This window comes from Athene cunicularia (genome assembly GCF_003259725.1).
Source record: "Athene cunicularia isolate RWA chromosome 4 unlocalized genomic scaffold, athCun1 chr4_part3, whole genome shotgun sequence".
Taxonomy (NCBI): Eukaryota; Metazoa; Chordata; class Aves; order Strigiformes; family Strigidae; genus Athene; species Athene cunicularia.
In genome coordinates, this window is record NW_020799100.1 from 9,707,274 (window position 1) to 9,728,918 (window position 21,645).

The 21,645-nt window shown below is 36.7% G+C and overlaps 1 protein-coding gene across 2 annotated transcripts in view; it reads left to right on the forward strand.

The window, feature by feature from the left end:
- The first annotated feature begins 1,095 nt into the window (after positions 1–1,095).
- Positions 1,096–21,645, forward strand: part of ZDHHC15 (zinc finger DHHC-type containing 15) — a 149,978-nt gene continuing 129,428 nt past the window's right edge. The window contains exon 1 of one of the 2 annotated variants that reach the window (XR_003398424.1): positions 1,096–1,180. Coding sequence is in view for 1 of the 2 variants with exons in the window: in XM_026848640.1 (XP_026704441.1) it covers positions 1,129–1,180 (52 nt within the window). In the remaining variant the exon portion in view is untranslated. The remainder of the gene's footprint in view (positions 1,181–21,645) is intronic. The other variant, XM_026848640.1, reaches the window with a different exon arrangement.

The following is a 21,645-nucleotide window of genomic DNA, read 5'->3' on the forward strand; positions in this document are numbered from 1 at the left end:
TCGTTTCATGCCTGTGTTAAGACTCCACTGAGCTATACTGCAATCAGTGTATTTGAATATGATGTGAATTCATGTTTGTTTTTTTTTTCCTTGTCACAAGAACACAGAATGCGAATTTCATAGTATCAGTGTCTTATCGGTCATCTGAAGACAGGCAATAGAAAGCATCACTAAAGTAACTAATTGTGTGACATGCAGAAGGAAGAGCTGCAAATCATGAAATTAGACTCTTAAATTACTCTTCTTCATTTACTCTTAACCCAAAGTAACTGCAGAAATTTCTCAAGGTTTACATTAAAAAGTGGTCATAGATGGCAAATTAATTCAGTGCAAATTTGGGGTTCTTAATTTATTATTGCCAAAACTCTTATTATTTTTAAATAAATAAAAATAACCCTTAAAAATTTCTTAAATGAGCACTGCAATACAAGTTCTTGGAGAATGTTAGATATGAGCTACTTTACAACAAATCAGAAGAGTTGCATTCATTATATACTCTACTTTTTCCTTATGTAATCTAGCTATATTAAAAAATCACTGTGGAAGCACTGAGAAAAATAACTAAAGAATATTGTTTTCTCCAAAGTTCTGTCTTTAGAAGATATTGTGCACATACACACTTTATAAATATTTATCAGGAGTATGACCATTTTGGTGATGTTAAAGACATTGCAGCATTGGATTAAAACATTAGAACATTGGACTACCTTGTCTCTCCCCTTGATAATACTGGATTGTTCTCTGAAGTTGTTTTATTTCCTGTACCATACAAAGTGCTTTATACTTAAGACTTGTTCAACTCTTGTCCAAAAAAAAATCTGAATTTCAGTAGTATTTTTGTTCATTTGCCTAAAACCAATAACTACAAAAGAGGAACTTAAAACATTATTATAAGTCAAAGAAATAGCATTCAGTTGCATGCATAACTTGTAACTTCTAGCTTGAACACCCTGCAATTTTTATTTTTATTTTTTCAAAGGGGAAACTGTACTAGCCTCTACAGCATTAGTTAATATTGAATTGTCTTATTTAATTTCAAACCTAATAACAAAGACACAATTTCTGCAGTGAGGAGCTGGATGTTGACTTCATAAAACTTACTGATGGAGAAAGAAGTAACACCTGAGAATGAGTGCTGAAGAAAAAACTTCCGTGTACTTTAGCTGTGGCTTCTACAGAGGTAAGATGCAAAACCCTCATTAGAAGTGAAAAAGTGAAGAGCTTATCTTGAATGTTTCAGTGAAAGGACCATAATTTCTGCAACTAATTTAGCAGCTTTTGTTTGTTTACACTATTTGGAAGAGTGGAATGCTTTGCTTGTAACTGTCATCTAGTAAGCTTTAAACAGCTTCCTTGAAAATGCAGAAGTTTTCTCCTTTGATTTATTGCATTGTTCATGTTCAGTAATTTCCGGTGGGTTACCTACAACTTGCTAAAAGGGTAGACATACCTTTGCTCTTGATGTAAAATGAAGTATTCTTCAGTGGAATAGTGATAAATCAAAAGGAAAAAAAATCGTTTCAGTATGATAATTGCATCAACTTGTATCATTTTAGCTCAGCATGGTTGCAAATATAAATCTACTGAAAAGAACCAGGCAAAAAGATACATATACACGCAACATTTTTAAAAGTCATAGTCACTTGCTTGTGTTAAAAGCTGCTAATCTGTAGGCCTGGAAATACTTAGAACTTTCTTATTTTTGAACGATTGACTAAAAAAAAAAAAAAAAAAAAAAAAAAGAAGAGTGGTGAAAGGAAATCTTCTTGTTGAAGAAATGTAAAAGTAACATTTTTGGCAGGCCACTTTGGGTGATGTCATTCTGCAGAATGTGCTAAAGTCTGTTATTTTACAGCAGGAACTGATTTCTCGAGGCAGGCAGAGTCTATGGGCACTTAGTGTTGCTCTCAACTTCAGCCAGCCAAGATCTGTGCTTTTTTACACCTCGTTTGACGGTAATAAACCATGCACACTTTTAAATATGGGACTCAAAGGCTTTTTTCATATATATACACACACATATACATGTCTATGTTGTATATACGTTTGAAGTCTTTTGCACATTATTTATTGTGTGGGTTTATCTCTTGGCTGAAGATAAGCTAGCTCATTCCTGTGTTTAGTATTTGTTGCCTTTTGTACTGGTTTCTGGCAGATGAGAATGCTGAAAGTTGCATTTGGGAGGGCAGAGAGCACCTTCCCCCCGCCCCCATACTGCCAATTCCTTGTGAGGTGACAATTCCTTGCTGTTTCTCCCGAAATGCTTGCTAATACTCAGTCAATAGGGTATCGGGGTAGCTACAGTTTAGTGTATGTTTGCTTTTTCATGAGTGAAAATAGGTCTCAGCTCTGAATCACGCTAACTTGAGTGCAAACCTTTGGTAAACTGCAAAGAGCTTTACTGTATTTAAAGCATTAAGTAGTAAAGGATTAGGTTCTGCTGAAATTATCCAAGAGGGAGCATGAATCAGGTGGTCTTTGGAGAGTTTAAAGATTGTCCTGTTAAGGGCCAATAAATGTAGTTCACTTCTGTGCTAACATAAGGGAGTATTTGTATTTGTTATATTTTATATGACTACTTTTATGATACCATCTGCTCCATCCCATTGATTTGGACCACTGAGCCTAGTCATGCAGTATAGGTACTTTAAAACAAAATTGTAAAGAATACAGCTAGTAGCAGAGAATACTCAGGGCCTGATTCTGGAGAGATTTTGTAGACTGCTAAAGGAATAACATGTCACTTGGGATAAATTAGACTGGCCTTGTGATTATTGCATCTGAAAGAAAAAATGCCAAATACCTTTCACTTAAATTCTTTTCCGTTTGCATTTTACTTCTAGTGAGAAATACCACCGCAGTAGTCCAACCTAAATTTTTGTTTCTAGGTATATATTAAAATAATATTTTATTAATCAAGATTTCAGTGTCTTCTGACCAGGTTTATTTCTTCTTCTTGTTTATCAGCATGGAAGTATTGATTTTATACTTGATGATGCAGGGGCTTTCTACATCCACTAAGGAAAATATGTTTGATTAATATCTGGAAAGGAAATCCATTAAAGCCTCTGAAGTTTTATGAAGTCTTCTTGCTGATAATAAAATACATATATTTGATTTAAGCTCAATGGATACTTCTTACTTTAAAAATGACACTATGTAATGTTGTGTATTCTTAAGTTAAATTGGTCCTAATACTGTAAATACTATTTGGGAAGTTTTGTGTCTGTAGGTAAATTACAATCACTCTTTGGTTGGTTGTGGAATCACGAAAGTATAGCAATATTATCATAAACATACCTGGCTTGGCTGCCTATTAATAAGTTTGCCTGACATAACATTAGAAGATGTTTTCAGTGCCTTAGAACATTTCTAAGTATTAATTATTTGGGCTGAATTTTCCCATGCTAGTTGTCCACCTTAGTCTGATTTTTTTTTTCTTTTTTTTTTTTTCTCCTCATTTTCTTATTTTTAAAGCTTAAGCCAAAACAGGTCTGCCAGTTCTGTGCACAAGACTAAAGAGAAATATGTTAGTTCTTCAGTGTTAAAAAATTAGTGTGTTCTGGGATGGGGTTTTTGTTTTCATTTTCCCTCTGTGTTTTTGTTTTGAAATTCTAGCAGTTCTTTGTTTTGATGTAGAAAGCTGACATTTGCTCCTGTTTTAGAGATACATCCTTTCCTTCTCAGTGAAGATACTTGGCCAAGTTATAAGAGCGTCATTCCCTTTCATAGTGGTATACATCAGGGATGGCTATATACTATTCCTATCAGTTACTCTTACCTCATATGGCAGAGGTCTGTATGGTGTATGCAAAGGCTGTAACTGATGATCAATTGTACAGGTGCCAGCATGGTGCCACATGGTAGACTTTCTGGTTGTTTTTCAAAACATAACATAGAAAACATTAAGGTTGCAAATCAGAGCACATAAAAGTTATAAAATGCTAAACAAAAGATTTTTCCCATCCCCTTATATGTATGTATGCTTTTTGACATACATACATTCAATCTACCTTTTTTTTCTTCAGTGACTGATGCTTGTCAAGGTGCCCATGATGGACCTGCTTTGAGAAAGAAACTTTGTGGGTATTCAAGAGCTTAGTTTTCTGTAGGATCCTTTCCTTGCTGTTTGCAGCTGTTAGAATTGATACATAGGACTGACAGGGGCTGCAGAACAGGGATCGTCTCTTGGTAGTGCAGATGAACACCGTCCTGGAGAAATTACTTCTGTGCTGATGCTTACAATGATGGTGCTTTTTATCACTAGGTGTGAGGCATACAAACCAAATTGGTTGGGCTCACAGAATTTGTGGGATGGTGGCTTTCTAGGTACATGAGTTGAGACTGTCAAGTACAAGTGCTAAGGGTACAAGTCTGACTAGAGCAAATCGATGGAATCTGTATATTCTATATGTAGGTACTCCGGAAAATATGATCGTGGGCATCTTGAATCAGTTCATTAAAACTGCTGGACACTTTTGACCTTGCTATGCTTCAGTGTCCTGTTTGAAAGTAAATGAAGTGGTTATGAAGATTAATTAGGGTATATGAAGCATACATGGTGGAAAGCATAGGGAATACTTCTGTAATGGTGAAAAGCATATTGAGACATTGATTTTTGTCCTGAGGAAAGACTTCAGACAGATTATAGCAGATGAAGTCTATGGCAAGATTTGAATAGTGGAGATAAGACAAAAATTTGAACAGTTGCTCTTCACATCCCCCTTTTGAGTCCTGGATAAAGACTGGTTCTCAGACAATTTTAAATAATACTTAAAAATGTCTATAAATGCAAAAAATTTTTGGCAATAGTGAAAGTTTCAGACTTCATAAAGTGCAGTGCAAAATATTATCTGATTCTTTTTCAGAGTAGTTATCAATACTGTATTGGTACCATGAGACATCTAACATGCAATATATTCCTCAGGTGCTGAAGGTCTAATTTATTAAGAGAAGAGTTCCTACCAGCAGGCTCCATTTCCAGTGTCACTTATTTGGCTATTATAAGCAAAGTAGAAATTTGGAGCTTTATGCTTGGTGTTGTCCAAATACCTACACTTTTAAATGTAATTAGTTTTAGCAAGTCTGAATTAACAGAATGCAAAAGCATTGTTTATGTTATGACTACTAGACCTTCCTGATAAAAAATAAATCCATGTATATTTGAAATATAAAAGGCTTAGCACCTAATTGCAAAATGTAACCAGTAAGTATAATGGAGGCTTCTGTAATTATTTCATATATTTCTTTTCATGAGTGTATGGTCATGTATATGTACAGCTGTGTTTGGATGTTTAAATGCGTTCTTGAAATACACTCTGCCTTCTGCAAATTATCTCAGTAGCAGCTGCTGTCTGTCGCACAAGCCAGGCATGGTGGGGTAGAGTAAGATTCTTCCACTCTCTCCATGAGGCATAATTTTATTAGGCTGTATTGTAAATCATAGGGATGCCTGCTGAGTATGCTCTGCAGTTATAATTTTTTAGCTATTGCTGCACAGAATTATGATTTTTTTTTTTTTTTTTGCTTTAAAGTTAAAGCTTTCAAAGCTCAACTGTATTGAGTGAGTTATATGTGAATAACCCATAGTCAGAAGAGATATTAACACTGATTTGCTGGAAATACCTATTGATTGCTATTTTATAAATTGAACAAAGTCCTAGTTAAACTCAGGAGTGCTATGGCAACCACCTGGATTTGTAGGTTATTACACTAAAAGCGGGGAAGTAGATGCACCTTCATCTAGGGGAAAAACTGGAATCTACTGCCCAAGGAAATATGCATAGTGTGAAAACATATGAGCAGAATTACCAAATAAGGTAACTCATATTTTCTGTGGGGAGAAAACTTGCATGGGACTATTACCCTAATGCAGCTGTGGGCAGTTTAAGTTCCACTCTTCCTTGTAGGAATTTGTCTGTGTGCTTTATCATATTGTGTAACCCACGTTCCTCCTTTCCATTATAGGACTAACTTGGTTCCCCAGGATTTAGTCTTTCTGAGAGTCTTGCTTTAATTTTACAATGTAAGGTATTTCAGGGGCAGAGACCGTGTCTTATTTATTGCTTTTATGAGTCATTTAGTTCATTTTTGGATGCTTGACAGATAATAATGTGTTTGATTGCATCATGTGGTATACCAGGTCTGTAGGAAAACAGACTTTCAACTCTGTAATGAAGTCTTAAGTTTGATTTACTGTTTACTCATTCGACAGCAGATGCTAGCCAGAATTCAGATCATTTAAATTCTATGAACTGACTAAGCCAAAGGCAATATAAAATCAAGTATCATCGGTGTACATCTAATAGTTCACACAGTGTAATGCTGTCTAGATTTTCATCATTAATGTTCCTGGACTAAACACGGAGCACTGGATAGAAGAAAACCTGGACAGATTTCAGCTGGAAAATATTTGTAGTATCTAAATGTTCTATAGAATAACATGTTAATGGTTGTAATTTTGCAGTAGTTCTTGTACAATACATGTTTCCCAATTGTTGAACCCTACTGTAATTAATCTGAAAAAAACTTTTTTCTTTTTCTTACTGAACCTCGTGTAATTTGTTCTTGTGTGGGCTTTGGAAAGCTGTAGTTGTGGAAACAACAACAAATTAAGTCCTAACAGAAATAATTGAGCTGACAGCTAAAGAGATGCTCAGTTTTTCAAGCACTTAAAGATAATAATTTTGTTTTATTTTTATTCCCCATTATTCATTTTCCCATTGAGTGAAGCTGAGTCTAGTGCAGAAAGTTATGCAGTCCTGGGATGATTGTTGGCCAGATCAGGGGACAAGATGTTCAGTCTAAGCAGTAGAGGGAGGAGTACTGTATTCTTTTCCTCCCCGGAGACCTGACAGTATAGTTCATGAAAGACACAGTTTTTGGGCATATGTTAAGCCAAGTAAATTTGATCAAGTTGTTGCTTGTCACATGAGCAATGAACTCAACAATGTCCATGGATGTAGAGTGTCAGAAATGCAAAGTATGCAGTGCCTCTTGTGAAAGACATGTGAGTTAACATGTTTAGTCTTACTGTTGTAATGGGGTTGCCACAGCTTAATCAAGTTGGGATTGAAGTCTCCAGTCATTAGGTTCAAACATAAAAAGACAGTCCCTCTTCTTGGCTTGATTCCTGTGGACTAATTCTGCAGTGACAAAAACCAGCATTCAAGTTATTGCTAACCAGTGCTACTATTACTTCCAGAAGAAGAGAGGACACGAAGACAGAGCTTCATTCTCTCAGATCAGGAATATAATTGACTTACTGTAGCTTATTAGTCTGCTGTCATTTGGCTGAGCCATGGCAAGTGAGCATGAGGATGCTTGAAGGCTGTCATAGGTAGATACTAAAGTACATGGGGATGGTTTTCAGCAGGTCTCCCTTATGAAAGCAAATGGGAGAAGGAGAGCATTAGAAGTGCCCTCTCCAAACACAGGCCTGCAAAGCAAATGTGTGTGGGATGCAGATATGGGTAGCAGAATGTCCTTGCTTGAAGATGAAAGCGAGGAAGAAAGAGGATGAGAGAAGTGGCAGAAAGGAGACAATAGACATAGTCACAAGAGCTTTTATAGATAGGAAGGGAAAACTGAGAAGGAAGGAGTGCTTGGGAATGAATGCTACCTAGAAAGAGGCTGAAGTTGGTGAACAGATAACTACTCTTTTGATTCCTGCTGCGTGCAGGAATGTATGGCTTTATATGATCTTTGTGAATGGGGAGGGTGTGCAGTAAAGGCACTTGGCCCTATCAACTCTTTCCTGTCCTGATTCATTCAAATGTCTTAAGACCCTGAAGTCTGCCAATTTATTTAGGTCACAAAGAAGAAATGATAATCAGGAGATGGTTGAGGAGCTCAAAAATTTCCAGAAATTATTATGACTAAACTTGGAGGTTTCATGAGAAGAACTATAATAATGAGTAAATCTTTCCCAGAAGAGACAAAAGAGTGCTTGTTATAGGATCTGGATACATGATGAAACCCAGCTATAATGCTGCAGTGTGAAATGTTGGGGATAGATCAGTGGTTCCTCCTGTCAGCAAAGAAGTTCAGTGGAACACAGGAGACCAGGAAAGCTCAGAGATTTCTCAGCAGAGATTAGCTATGTCAAAGGCTTTAGAAAGTTAAAGAATTTAAATGGGATTAAACATTTATTGAACATTTTTGTTAATAATTTGTTAAGTCCAAATAATGCAAAACTGATTTAATGTATTTGATTCTAATCAGTATCATATCTCAATTGAATGGCTGGATGGAGTCATCCAAGTCAAGCAATGCTGCAGAATTTACTCTGAAAAGGCTTGTGCCAGGTAATGCAAGCACTGAGTATGGGCTTTGGGGTCAGTTTTCAATTTCAACATGGCTAAATGCTAGCAAAAGAAGTTGGAGACCATCTGGTTAGGTCTGATTCTATATCTTGCAGCTTGAGAACTTCCAGTCTTGCCATCTAGCTTTCTGAGGAATAGGTGTCTAGGTGCTGTTGCTCAGTTGCATTTGGACTTCCAGAGTAAGATCAGGAAAGGGAGACCAAAGGTGCCCCTAGGAGACCATAGAATTTGCCACTGAATTTTAATCATTCTGTGGAGAAGTTAAAAGAAATTGTCGTTAATGAGGATGATGGAAGTTGGAAACTATTTTTGTACGACTTTGTCTTTTAATACCTGATCCTAATGCATCTTGTGAAGATTTAGATAAATAGTATGTTGTTTGTGAAAAGAAGGAAAAGTATCAGTGATGCAAAAAAGGGGAGGGAACAGGTTGGTTAGATGCTGGTCCTATGGAAAAAATAGACTACTAGAACAAGGACTTTTACAAATACAGAGTGAGGTAGAAAAAAGTGTCACAACCCTCCTGCTTGATAAACAGACAGCAGTGAAGCTCAAAAAGCAAAGTTTTGAGATACCGGTACCAACACCTTTAGATAAGTGGCCAGTTAAATACCAATATTGAGAGTTAAACTCTGAATGTGTGAGGCCTTTGCTCTATATGGTACTAGTTCAACAAGACTTACTAGGCTGGAGCATCCAGTACAAATAAAGTTCCAAAACTGAGTTCTCTAATCGGCTTCAGTAAAGGCACTGTCTGGTGACTTATATCCATCCAAAACTTGAACTATTTTTCAAAACGGATTTCTGGAATTTAAAAAGAAATCTGGTTACCTATGAAAATGAATGAATGAACTGGTATTTTATTATCACTATCTTCATAATAATTCCAGACATTCAGGTGTTAAAAGCTGTAATAATGTGGCTCAGATGAAGGAGGTGATTGGCTTTTAAAGTTGTATTTTTTTCTTGATAAATTGTTGTGTTTTAAAGGACACGAGACATAATAGCAGTATAGTGGGTGCTTCTGAGAAAAGATAAAGGGAATATTTGAAACTTACTTTGAAATCTGGAATCATAGGTGTGGAAGTTCAAGTATTTTCCATTCTAACTGAAATAACTCAAATTTCCAAATGTCACCTGAGTTCTTGGATCAATAGTAGGTAATATTCTGGTTGAGTTATCAGAAAGGTTGCTCAAGAGACTTTGTCTTTAGTTATATTAGACATGGTCCCAAGCTTACAGAAGTAATTCTTCATTCCAGTAAGCACTACTCCTATTATCCAAATTGTTCCTCATATGAAGAAAAATATTTATAGGGTAATCTAGGAAGATTCAGATAACTCAGTATAATTATGTTGTATGTCAAAATTCCCTAGAGACTGCTGGAGACTCTTTCTATTTTTCTGTGTACATACTCAACCTGCTCTTCTCTTTTCCTTTCTAATTACATACATGCTTCTTGCTGTTATAAACAGCACTAGTCATATAGACCATAGGTCATCATAAGCCGCCAGGATAATGTTCTCCATATGTCAAGATGTTTGTAAAGAAACAATTTGACAAAGGCCAGTTTTCTGAAATGTCTGTTGCATTGCAACCACACAAGTGTTGGATTAATGGCCAGGTCACTTCTCTAGGAATTTTGAATAAGTTGTTCCTAAGAAACAAACCCAGACAGAGCAGGCAAAATTGTGTTTTCACTGATGCCTGTGATAGGCTTACAACATTTTAAATGGGGTTGCTATTTGCTGCTTGCTTAATGGTATTATCTTGATTTGTAGTTCCTGCCAGGACTTGGTCTCATGTAGTTTCTGACCACATTTGTTCAAAGCCAGAGGTCTAGCTGGCAAAGGAGCAGAAATTCTTTCAATGGCTCTTTGAATAAGGATCAGCTACTTCTAATTTACCATGGGATGAAAACATTTACATGGCGTTACCACAGCACAGGTGATGTACCCTAAAGGTTCATAACCTAGTTTACCCTGTGCTAACTTGTTCACATATCCGTGTTTTAATTTTATGGTAGCTGCTTTATTGTGTGAATCAACTGTAATTAGCATGAACAATATGTTTATGTCATGTAAGGGAAACAAATCCTATTTTAAGAAAATTTTCATTAGATTAAATATCATTATGGTGAAACACATAATTCTGTAACTTCCTCTGGATGCTTAGCAAACAGCATTTCTAATTAAACAAGTTTTGCTTGCCCTCTACTCCTCTTTGTATTACACAAACGGTTGGAGCAGAAAATGGTTATTAAAGCCAGGAGTGTGGCTAATAACTGGTGTGATAGAAAAGCAAATTGGTAGCTCGGTACCTTTTTAAAACAGCTGTAAAGTTTTTACTTGGTAGCAGAAGTCAATTGATTTTTTCCTTTCTTCCCTACTTTGCTTTTGGTCTGTAGTCTGAGAATTTTTTTTTTCCTGCCACAGCTGTCTGCAAAAGAGCCAGGTTCAGCAGCTCACACCTGTGTAAGCATTTGAGGTAGAATGGTGTGAATTAGCCAAAAGCTGCTCAGCTAAAACTGCTGTTCACTGAGGTGACTGAGGAGGGAGCTGCTACCAGGAAGGGTTTCCTGCCATATAAACTAAAAATATTTTTTTTTTAATTCTAGCTCTGACTTTTCACTTTGACAGTGTTGTGTGTATTCAAGACTTTTTCTAGAGACCTATATGGGGGTTTTATTGTCTAATTAGGATATCAGTGGGACTCCTTGGCTTCTCTTCTTGGAGGCTTTGTCGCTTTTATGTATTTACACATTGCACTGATAGAGGATCATTAACAACTGTGAACCTGAAATAAAAACTGAACTTTCCAAAATGGGGTTGTCCATTTTTATCATTGTAAGTTTTACTTTCACATTAATCCAAAAATCTCTTGACTTTTCACTTGGAAACATTTCTGAGAAACGAATCATTAAAAGTGCTCACTTAAATAGGGCCACGGAAAATCATGTTCCACTGTCCAACCTGCTCAGTCACCAGAAAGCATATTTTTATGGCCACATTTTCTATGAGTATGACTTAAGAAAATTAAGTGGGAACAGAGTGAGTATGCTGCAAATGCATGGCTTAAACATCTCAATTCTGTGGCCAGTTTCAGGTTCTATTTGTTATTTATTCCTTGGTTTTTCTAGCTACAGAGATAGAACTGGTCTCTTTCTACTTTGCAGTCCTAGGCACCTACCTTAGGCTTTCCTCTTTTCTCAGAAGTAAGTTTCTAGACGCATGGAGCCTACAAGACTTAACAATAGCCAGTGAAGTCCACCCCATTAGTAAGGACTACTCAGTGTATCAATACATTAATGGGAGGGAAATTCCAGGTTTGTTATAGCTGTTTGTTGAACCTTTGTCTGGGATCTTTGAAACTAAGCAAACTCTGGTGATACAAAGAACTGTGAGGACCCAAAACATAGTTGGAGAGGCGGTCATATTTATCTAGAAGTTAACAGAAACTTTCTTAAATAGAAGCTATTCTCAAAACATAGTCCAGATGAGGAACATTGAGCTTTTTTAGAAAATGTTGTCTGTAGATAAATTAGTCAATTCATAGAACATTTAATTTTTAATCTGCTAGTTTTGACTGTGCACATTTTTACATTAGTAGCTATGTGTATGAACTCCATTGCATAAAAGTCAGAGTCCTCCTTTGGAGAGTAAATAGTTTTGGTTCTTTCCTGATTGAATGCATTGGAAGGGGTAAAGTTGAAGCAGGTAGTTTTTAAGAAAGGTGGTTGTTACTTACTATATTTGAGCACCACCTTGGCCTCAAAATGAGAATTGCTCTTGGGGAGAATGGCTGCTTTGGCAAAAGGAGAAAAATGTTTCCTGGGATTAACAGCGACTATTGCTGCTACTGTTATCTGGCTTTTGTATTTTTGCTGGCAACAGTTATGGTCCTGCTTTATTTAATTCCAGTCAGCTAGTCTCATTTAATTCTGTGATGTAGTGGAGTCATGTAATTTATGGCTGATAATTGTCAAATAGAACAATTCATTAAGCTCCTATATCAGTTAATTCCTTCTTGTTTTAACTCAGTCTTGTGTGTTCCTTTATTGCTATTTTAAACATCTCATAAGTGCCCCAAACTGCTCATTTTGGTATTACCTTTTGTATTATTGAATACCTTATTTTTCACTGCCCATTTTGGCTGGAATTTTCATGATGCATGGGAGAAATTTTATTTGCAAAGAACCTGTCTCAAAACTAAATGGTTTTAGAGGGATAGGGCATAGTTCAGGAGCCTGTCTTTTAGATTTGAACTACTGAATATGACAGCCTGAATTAATACATGGTTTTATATTGGACTTAGGAGATGCATGTGATTTTTTTTTTTTTTTTTTTTAAATTTCCTTATTGACATGTGGCTAATTATCTTTGTTTTATGTGGCTGGAACTTGTCCGGTGATCTGTCATGGATTACTATGAATATTTTATGTTAACAAATTCAAGCATGTTTTCAGGTTGGGTCACTAGTCAGCTAAGCTGGGACAGTCACTTGAGTGGTAGAATCTTCTGCTTTTACAGTACTTCAACTTAATCCACTTCAAAAGTTATAGACCCAGTTTAGCAATGTGCACCGTTACATAGCTTCTTTTTATCCCATAGTACTCTGTTAAAAAAAAAAAACCCACCACCCATAACCCAAGACAACCAAAAATACCAAACCCACAACTAGATACTGTAAATAAACTCTGTACATAGTTAAATCCTATGTAATATCACTGCCTTTACTGCAGATGTAGAGTGTGAAGTAGTAGTGTTGTTATTCCAGTAACTGCAATGATTCATTCTGTATTTCTTTTCTTTCTCCCTCTTTTTTTTTTTTTCTTTTTTTTCAGCATGAATGTGGCACTTGCAGAAGTCAAGAAGAAAAAACATTTGGCTTTGGCAAACATAATGTGGGCAGAGAGTATAAAATTCCATACACAGCTGTGCCAATGTGCTTCAGTCCTAACTTACAACATTTCCTGCTATTCCAGAACTGGGTCTGTCTTAGAGAGGTTGCCAGTCATGACACTTTTTATGGTGGTTTTGTGCTGTGCACAAATGGGGACTAGGATGAAACCAGCAGACTAATTTTAATTCATGATCTTAAGTTTTGAATTCAGGTCTGCAGAAGTGAAAGATTAGTGCATATTAGCTCACTGAAAATTTGAGACCCTTCTCCAGCTGGACTGTCTTGACCACCTGCTAACTTGTTGATATGGTGAGAGATTAGGTTCTTTGGGTCCAATTCTGACCTCATGTACTGTGGTGTAACTTAAGTGGGTTTTGTAAAATCAATTTCAGTCATCTAAATTAAATTTTAGCAAGGCCTAGATCTCTCTGGGTTTTTATTGTTCTAAATAATACTATGGCACATTTGTTGTTGATTGTAGAATTTTTTTTCTTTCCAGTTTCTCTGCTTCCTAAGTTATTACTTATCTACTAGTATTTTTTTCCATAATACCACCATAAAATAGCTTTGTGTGTCTGCTGTGGTCTTTTATTCTTTCAGTGGTCTAGTATGTACCTACAATTTTGTGCTCATCTTCTTGGTATTGCTCTTTTTCTGACATAATAAAGTTTCATGGCAATAATCCAGGAACAAGCTAGAACAGCCTGTTTTGTCCCTGTTTCAGAAAAGGAGAATATTGGTTGTATGAGAGAGTTCTGAAGAGGATATCATGGCCCACCTACAGGCCCGCTACCTTATTTCAAATCCCTTTAATTCTCTGAATGGAATTTGCCTGCTGCCAGTTTGACATGCACTTTAAGCAAGTCTGAAGACTTGCGGGGAGCAAGCGGGAGACACTGCCTCCCGGGTAAGTCACTGACCTGGAGTGGCTTCATTTCCTTGCTCTGACACAGATTTCCTCTGTGGTTTTGACCATATCATTTAATTGCTCAAAGCCTGAATTTTCTTATCAGTATGCTGTCTAGAGATAACAGAGCCTTCTTGCATCCCAGTAGCACTGGAAATAGGTGCATGCCAATTTGTTTGGCAAAGCACACAAAGACCTTCTTGTTTCAGGGCAACTGAATCTTTGCATACCATCAACTCTGCTGGCTTGTCCTGCATTTAGAGAAGCACTCAGGTGGATTTTCAGAAATTAATTACAACTTTTTCTTGACTGTTTAGTGGCAAGAAGAAAAGAAACATGTCAACATCATTTTCTCCAGTCTAAAGGCTGCTTTTAAACTGCTTGCAGCAATGGAATACCTTACTCATTTCTAAAACTTTTTTTTTTAATTAGAACTAATATTTGCTTATGTAGAATAGAATAATTTAATTTTTTTATTTGTGATCTGGCACTACCATAGTAGATGGCATTTTCTAAGACACAATCCCATGTAAATAATTAAAAATCCTCATTCTTGACCTGAAAAAATTTGGATACCTGCATTGTTTTCAATTCTGGATGAGAAAAGGGCTGCAGAAACCTCTTAAGAGCTGAATGCTAGGGTGCCATCTAGTGCTTCATTAATCAACACATTTACTGCAACCTCTACATTTCTCCACCTTACTCTGTTATGCCTGTTGTCAAAGGGCTTACATAGAAAAGCTTATTGCAAGTTCTGAAGGTAATTAATTGATGGTGAATGGACCTTTTACTGCTGACTTGAAATGCTGAGGAATCACATGACATAGATGAAACCATTTTCCTCTAAACTTTACATGATTTGAATGAATTACTGTGGAACCCTGGACTTGAGTTGCAAGGAGAATGTGTGAGAAGTCATGACAGGTTGAACTTAAAGGATCTGATTCTTTACCTCATAATGCTGTTTGAAAATTGAGATTGGGATACATGTACTGATGCAAAAGCAGTGTGCCTTAAAAGGTAATAAACCCACCATGCTTCAATTAAAATTGACATCTAGGAGTTTGGTAGCTAATCCAAACTTGAGGAATATTTTGAATCTTTAGTATAATCTGACTTTCGAGTTTTGCAACTTCTCTCTGTTTTGGTTCTTCCATCCATGAGCTCCACAGAAATAAAGAATACTGAATTGGAAAAATAAAGTAACAGGTTTTTTTTTTTAAGCTTTGAGCAAATCACAGGTTGATATGAGTTTAGCTGTTTAAATTTATATACAGTTATTAACTTCTCTTTTTTTGAAAGTGAATAGCTAAATATAATTTAATGGTACAGCATAAGTAGCTGGAAATAAATAATCACAGAGATGTCAGTTTTGATCTTTATCAGGATGTGATGTGACAATGATAATACTGATTTCAATGAACTCTGAACTTTTTAAAATTACTACTACTGTAGGTGATGTTGGACCTGTGAGTGAAGATGTGCATTTAAAGCAGAATCTTGTAAACAACTTTATAAATATGGACACAACCTTTTCTTTCTGGACAATGAAGTTAACTCTATTCTTTTTGAAAGGAAATTAAAATCGAAGGAAAAATCTCTAAGTACTTGTGATACTCTTCAATGTATTTTTTAACCTCTTTTTAACAGTTTTTTTTTTCTAAAAAAAAAAAACCCAAAACAAACAGAAAACATTCAAAACTGCTTTCCCCACATCGATTCAATAAGTTGTCTCTGAAACCCAGGTTGAAAGCTTCCCTCTGATCTGATATTGCATGCTTCTGTGTCTTTGCTTTTTGAGTGGGCCGCTCACATGCTCAATTTTCTCCTTCTTATCCTCAAGGAAGTGGTTTTGAATAATGAAGTAAAAGCCCTTCCTTAAGAGAACTGGTCACCAGCCCAATTATAAGGAGCCTCCCCTACCTCATCATGGTGAGAGGAATGTTTTTCTGGCATAGAAGTTCTCCTGTCATGCAAAATAACCACTATGGGATTTGTAAGGCCCTAATGGCTTTTGAAAAAAATACAGTATGTAAGCCATTAAAGTACTGGCTCTGGAACTGTTTCCCAAGTAGATCTGTGTGAAAGCAAATGGCAACTGTTGTATTTTGACAGTCTTAAAGCTTTTGCTTTAATCTTTTGTCCTTCTTAGAAATTTCCTATTACAGGATCAAAAAGTATCTTATAAGCACTAGTGAATTAAACACTGTAGCCTGGCTGAATCCAACTTTGTATTAACTTACTGAGTGATTACAAGTGAATCATTTTCACAAATGCAAAATAGGAATTGAAGTACTTGGATGATGATTTATTTGGCACAAGTCTGTCTTTTGTTCCATTCTACAAGAGCTAGCACATTAGAGGCACAATTCTAGACTCAGTCCCAAAGTGCTACCACAACCCAGTTACTGAAAGTAGTGCTGCCCTTTTGGTGGTATGGGATTTCATACTTGGATATCATGATGGAGCATCATCAAAATTAATTGAAATAGAATGAAATAATGCATATGAAGTAGTTTTGGTTTAAACTTCTACTATAGATGATCTTACATACTTTGAGTTGAAGGATGCTTATGTTCTGTGGTGATGAACATATCACAAATACTTATGATCTGTTTAACATCCTGCCCCCAGTGAACAGCCAGAATTCCTCACCTATTTGAATCACTCATGGCATTGCATAACCTTCAAGAAGTACATGGATAGTGGTTTTGGATAACAATTCTTTCGAAGCAAGTTACTGAAAATTATGAAAATCAAAGTTGAACCGAGGTTCATTCACATAATCAGACATTCTCATTATAAGAAGGGAAATGAAGGAAGCCCTGAATGAGTGAGGGTTTTGGAGTGCTGCTCAACCAATGTGGCTATTAAATTAACTTTAGAAAGGTTAAATTTTTTAACAATCAATGTAAGTATGAGATTGTCTTCAGTACTGTACCCTATTACATGGGGCACTCACTGAGTATCTAAGCAATAATAGTGTAAGTCTATTGAAGACTGTGGCATGGAGGTCTACAAAGAAGTATTATTTCAATCTGAGTATGACAGGAGATCTTGACACTGGGGAAGGACTTATCAATAAAAGTTTATCGAATGTAGTCTTTGAGCTGTCTCATCATCTCAGAACATAGCTTTGGGGAGAAGAATAGTGCTATAAAGGAGATGCACCAACTGAATGCCAAATGTATTGTGAACGTGTTTCTGTAGTCCCCATTTTTGGTTCAAGTCAGAGCAGGGATGATGATGTAGCCCTCTGTGACAGGGTTTTGTGGTGTGTTACAAGCCAAACTGTTTTGTAAGTGAATATATAATTGATTGGGGTGGTGGGAAAAAAAATCTCATCAGAGCTGGACCAAAGGTGTATCAAAACTCCTTTACTTCATAACAGCCGGCTCTGTAGAAACCTTAATGGTAGCTGGTGGTTGGGTTGATCAATGTTACAGCTCAGCACACTCCTAAGTAAATTGCCCAAGTGCTTTTTTTTTTTTTTTTTTTTTTTTTTTTGTTTTTTTTTAGTTTTCAGTGGAGAATAGAATGGAAACTCAGCTCAGGCAAACTGTCTTGTGTGAATGACCGGGTAGCTGAATGTTAGGTATGTGGAACAATAGAAATCTGACATTTAGCTCAATATGTTGGTGACCTTGATGAAATTGAAAAATCAGTCTGTTCGAGCCACCCCAGAGCTCAGTCATATTGCATGTAAAGTTAGCTGTTTAAACACAGTCAGCTTGCAAGTCTGGGTTTGGATTTTAAGAAAAATCATCTTTTATAGAGGGGCTAGAACATTGGGTTTTGGCCTGGGCTCCTTCAGTGTATAATGAGAAGCACTTATAACCTTGCAGTATACATTTCAGGATGGGATTGATGAATAGAATATTCCTGTTTATAGGGAATGGAAACCCCAATCTGATTTTCTTGAAAGTTCATATGATGCATTCTGTTCTTCAAGGAAGAGCTTACTTTTCTTTTTTGTCTTCATCTTTGCTCAAACCCAAGACTCTTGCTTATTTCTCATCATGAAATTTAAACTACCTAGCCTCCTCCTTTCTCTTTCTGAATTCAGTTGTTGTGCTAAAAGATTTTCGTGGGAGACAAGGAACTAGTGAATTTTGGATTACACAATTTCTGTTGAAAGTTGCTATATACATATTGAAACATGTACTTGGGTATATGTTGTTTTTTTGGAAGAAAAATAATTGCTTTTTTCCACCTCTGGAAAACCACATTCTGTTAAAGAGATTATGTTCCTATCGGGGAATACTTTTTGCTTTACTCTTGCAGGTGGCGCATTATCGCTGCCAGCTAGAACAGAAGTGCCCATGGATTTTAGAGAGGGTACCTAAGTGTGACTAATGTCTTATAGAAAAGGATTTTGAGAGCAGCTAAACTTAGATTAGATATTGCATTGCCTCATTTTGATGGATTAATAAAGAGACAAGAGTTTTAGAAGGAAATTGTATCTCATGCAGACTGTTTAGTGCTGAAAAATCCCATGGCACTTTGTGCCAGCTGTTGAACACGCATGAAATCTACACAATAATTAACTACAAGAATCAAAGACATCATAAAGGGGAAAATAGTTATGTAACTTGAAATGTTTCAAGGTTTTACATTTATAATCCTACACCTTGGAAAAAATACCTGGGATTTTTCTCATCTTCTGCTTTTTGCTATTTGAGAGAATGCTGCTTATTAAAAAGCCTGATGATGGTGGAGGTGTAAAGGTGGATGGAGCAGAGAATGCCATGGGGTTAGTAATAACTATATGGAGGTAGTTTTGGGTTTATTTTTAATTCAAATGATAATACCATTAACAACAGAGCATTCTTAGACCCGTGCTGGGGCACTGGCTGAGCAGAGTTGGAGGAGAGACTGCAGGGCATTTCACTGATAAAGAGGTGGGAACAAGATGTGAGTTGCTCTGGGGAAGGATTTAAGCTAAAGTCAATGGCAAAAACCCAGTGCTAGATTATGGCAAGCAGCCCTAGTGTAATAAGGTTAAAGTATGGGGGAGATCCCATGTTTTAGACTGCTTAACTCCAGAGAGTACTTACAGGAACAAGTGTCCTTGCAAGGACACTAAAATGAGTGAATCATCACCAGTGGTGAAGTGGTGCCATGCTGTACAAAACAAATCACTGCTGACCTATTTAGCTTGTCCTGTTCTGAACTTCTGCAGGTTGGCAGGTTCTTCTTTGTGTCCTGCACACACAGCTTTCTTATTTTCTTGAATTTAAGGGAAGGGGCAAATAAGGAAATAAGCAGATACTGTCCTGAGAGTACTCCCTAATTGCACTTGACTGTATGGTCCTTGCAGCTTCAGACATTACCAAGCTTGGTATTGTCTAGTTGCTCAGAATGCTGTTTTTTCACTGTTAGTACAGTTTGCTTTGGCTTGCTGATGAGTAGATATCTATGGAAAGCCACGGTGCCCAGCCAAAGCCCTATTTTTGTCCTGAATCAATATAGCTTTGCAAGTGCAGATCCAGGATCAACAGAGATTCATGGAAACTTTTGCTATGCGCCTAGCAGCAAGGGCTTTGTGCTCTCCAGAAATTGCTTTGTCTTTCTAATCTGTATGTTCTGAGTAAAGCACAAAGCAGTTAAGGGAGAAGTGGAGGGGAATATTAAATCTGTGTGATATTTCTGGAACAAATGAGACGTTATGGCACCTAAAGTATAATCCTTATTGAACTTTTCCCCACTTCAGCTCAAGCACAGGTGCGCAGTCAAGACACAGCTGCTACCAGATGGCTTTAAATTTTCAGAGCTGTTAAAGAAAAATCCAGAATAACCTGGGGAGAAAAGTAATCTGTCCACTTTCATAACTACAGAAAAAAAGATTGTGTTATGATTGCAACTTTTTTCTAGTTTAATGTGCAACTGCTTTAAAATAAAGGTGACAGCTTACCCCAATGGGGAAAGTTAGACATAAAGAAATGAACCAGCTTGTCCTGTAAAGCACATAACTGTTGGGGTAACTTTGGGAAAGCAACATAGACATTCCATGGTCTTTCTGTAATCATCAGAAGATTACTGACCAGCCTGGTTCTTGCAGGCTGATAAAACAGGTTGGTCCAACCAGTCAGCTGCAAGACCTGAGTCCTAAAGCATCTTCCAGGCTGCGTTGCCTGCTTGTGGATGGAAATGGCATGGGAGTCTCTACATTATTTATCTGTCTTAGTGCTGACACAGGAATTATTAATTACTCTAAATAAGGTGTGAGGTCTTATAGCATAGGATCTTGTTTTATCCAGTGAAAATCAAATACCTAGGGAAAAATAGTGAAATATTATTTTAGGGATAATATCCCCAAACTTCCTACCAAGAATTTGGGATTCAAGAACTGCTTCAGACAGATTGTACTTTAAAATCCTCTGAATTCCTTTCATTTGCTTGTCTGATCTTCCCATGAACTTCTGTAAAATTTTAGCATAGGCAATGTCTTGTAACAAAATATTCCACTGCTTAACTATATAGGTTGTGTACTGAGACTGAGGAGCCGTGTAAAATTTAGACATACCAATATTTTTAACACGAGCCTAAGTTCCTGTTTCTAGCATACTGGAAGAACTTTTTTGGCAAGTTGAGAACCCTGATGCTCTTTTCGCATGAGCTGTCTTGGGAACCATAAATGAAGTGTACTGAGATTTTAATATTTTTACCTATAGCCATGCTGAGAGAACACTTGTACAAGTTAACCATGGACAAACTGTTCCTCCCTCTTACACATGGAATATGGGAAAAACACATGGAGTATGAGAAAACAGGTTGTCACCTGTTGAAGCTGCTCCACTTTGTGTAAAAAATAAAGGTTCCCTGTATTGTAAAGGTAGAGTGACTGACTGTCTAGTTTTGTTGCCAGGCTGTCATGTGAAGCAAGAAGGGCATTCCAGTTCCGGCTAGTAGCACAAGTTGTGTTTAGTTACAAGGCTTGTTTGACTGCCTTAGGGGGTAGGATAGAGGGATCCAAAACTTTCTGCTACAGTTTCCTGTACAACTATTTTAACACTGTTCTACAGAAAAAAATGTGTGTGCACAGTGGGAAGGGAAGTTGCAGCTGACTTCCTTTTGAAATAAAGCAATGAACCTCTGAGAACTCTTGCAAATTCATATCATGATGTATTTTGCTAGTAGCGAGTAGAACTGAATATCCTCCTGTAATAATCTTTTCTCTCTATGGAATAATTCATTGTAATATCTTTCTAAAAATACTTGTGGTCCTTAAATTTCTAGACTGTATCACAGTGTATAGGATTATGTGCCATATTAATGTGTTATGAGGGAAATAACACAGATTATAACAAATTTAAGAAAGACTTTGAGAATGATTTAGCAATGAAATGGCTGATGCAATTCAGTGTACATAAATAGTGCACAAAATTATGCATGTGGGGAAATGATAGTACTACTTTCACATGTAAAACATGATCCTTGCCACTTAAAAGCAAGATCTTGGGGATGATGACAACAGTTCCATATGGAAAGATCTTCTCAGTACCTGGCAGC